This window comes from Eurosta solidaginis, unplaced genomic scaffold, assembly GCF_040869045.1.
Source record: "Eurosta solidaginis isolate ZX-2024a unplaced genomic scaffold, ASM4086904v1 ctg00001068.1, whole genome shotgun sequence".
In the NCBI taxonomy this organism is placed as follows: Eukaryota; Metazoa; Arthropoda; class Insecta; order Diptera; family Tephritidae; genus Eurosta; species Eurosta solidaginis.
The window spans coordinates 467,243-468,673 of NW_027136915.1; the positions used below are offsets into that span (position 1 = coordinate 467,243).

The 1,431-nt window shown below is 31.5% G+C and overlaps 1 protein-coding gene across 1 annotated transcript; it reads right to left on the reverse strand.

The window, feature by feature from the left end:
• Positions 1 to 210: 210 nt before the first annotated feature.
• Positions 211 to 1,164, reverse strand: LOC137235788 (uncharacterized). Its single transcript, XM_067758626.1, has one exon. It carries the CDS (start codon positions 1,162 to 1,164, stop codon positions 211 to 213), a length of 954 nt encoding a protein of 317 aa, XP_067614727.1.
• Positions 1,165 to 1,431: the final 267 nt, after the last annotated feature.

The following is a 1,431-nucleotide window of genomic DNA, read 5'->3' on the forward strand; positions in this document are numbered from 1 at the left end:
GACAAATTTTTCGCCTCGTCCAAAACGAAGATTTTATATTTTTTCTTTATATTTTTTTTCAACATAAAATTTTTTGGCAATAAATAAGTAAAGAACTAAATATTTATTTTAAACGTTTAATCATGACAATGTTTTACATTAAAACATACATACATATTCATATGTACTCGCACCTACATATTTGCATACGAACTAAGTATAATTTGTTAATTATTCATGAATGAATGTTGCCTTTTGTTTGGGTTTAAATTTGATCTCACCAATTTCACGTACAATCGGCTTAATATGCGTACAAATTTTTGGTCGTTGATTAAGTTCCATTGAAGCTTTCGATTTTTTATAATTCAAAATATTCATAGCATTTTGACGTTGTGCGTAGAATAAATCATCATAGGGATTAACTTTTTTATCTGTTATAACTGTATCAGTTCCAGCAATGCTCATTGTTTTGGAAGTATCGCCATCAACTTTGACCTCACCACCATCACCATTACCTGCACCTTTATTGGCATCATCTATAACCATTCTTTGCACTACATTACGTAATTCCTCGCGTATCACTTCTGTATTAATTTTAAATTTCTTAGCTTGCAAATGACGAAATTTTGGTACCGTTTGTAGTACCGTTGAAATACGTTCCTCCAAATTGGTGATACGTTGCTCTAATATTTGAAAATTCTCAACAATTAATTTATTCTTATCTGTTTCATTTAACATTTCCACAGTTACTTCGATCTCTTGATTGTCGTTATCGTCGTCGTCCGGCAAGGATTCTGCACTGGTTGTTGAGCTCTTACCATTATCGATACGTAATTTATCTTTTAAGCAACGTTCGATTAAAGCATCGATCTCTTCTTTGCGTATAAATTGATCGGTAACGCGTAATTCTTTTAAAATATTTTGAACTTCTTCGCGCACCAAACTTGTTATTGAGTAATTATTGTAGAAGTTCTTTTCCGATAGGCTTCTGCTCGAGTGTGAGCCATTAAAATCCATCATTGTTTTAAAGATTTGTTGTGTCAATGGTATCAAACGTAATTGACTATTCCTTGGCGTACGATGATCTTTCGCTAAGCTAATTAAAGATCCTGCGTAGTTTAGCTCTATTTGTTGTTGCTGTTGCTTGGGTAGCTTTTGCTTTGCAGAATGGAAATCCCTTTCCATATACTAAATAATTCGCACGTTAATCTCGCTTTTATTGTTTGTCGTCCTTTTTGTTAATATAATTAATTGATTTTTTTCCCCTAGATTTTTAAATTTTTGTCACACTTTAAATTTAGCTTTTCAAACTTTATTGACAAATGACTTTAAAATTTTATAAACACACGTTCGAGATTTGAAATTTATTTCCTTTTCTAACGTAAAATTCAAAGCTATATTTCTAAACGTATGGTAAAAACTACTGCGATCGTATTAGAAATCAAAGGCAGT

What these genes read in the sequence shown, in the direction of transcription:
- LOC137235788 (XM_067758626.1), bottom strand. Translation starts at nt 1,164, where the DNA reads ATGGAAAGGGATTTCCATTCTGCAAAGCAAAAGCTACCCAAGCAACAG.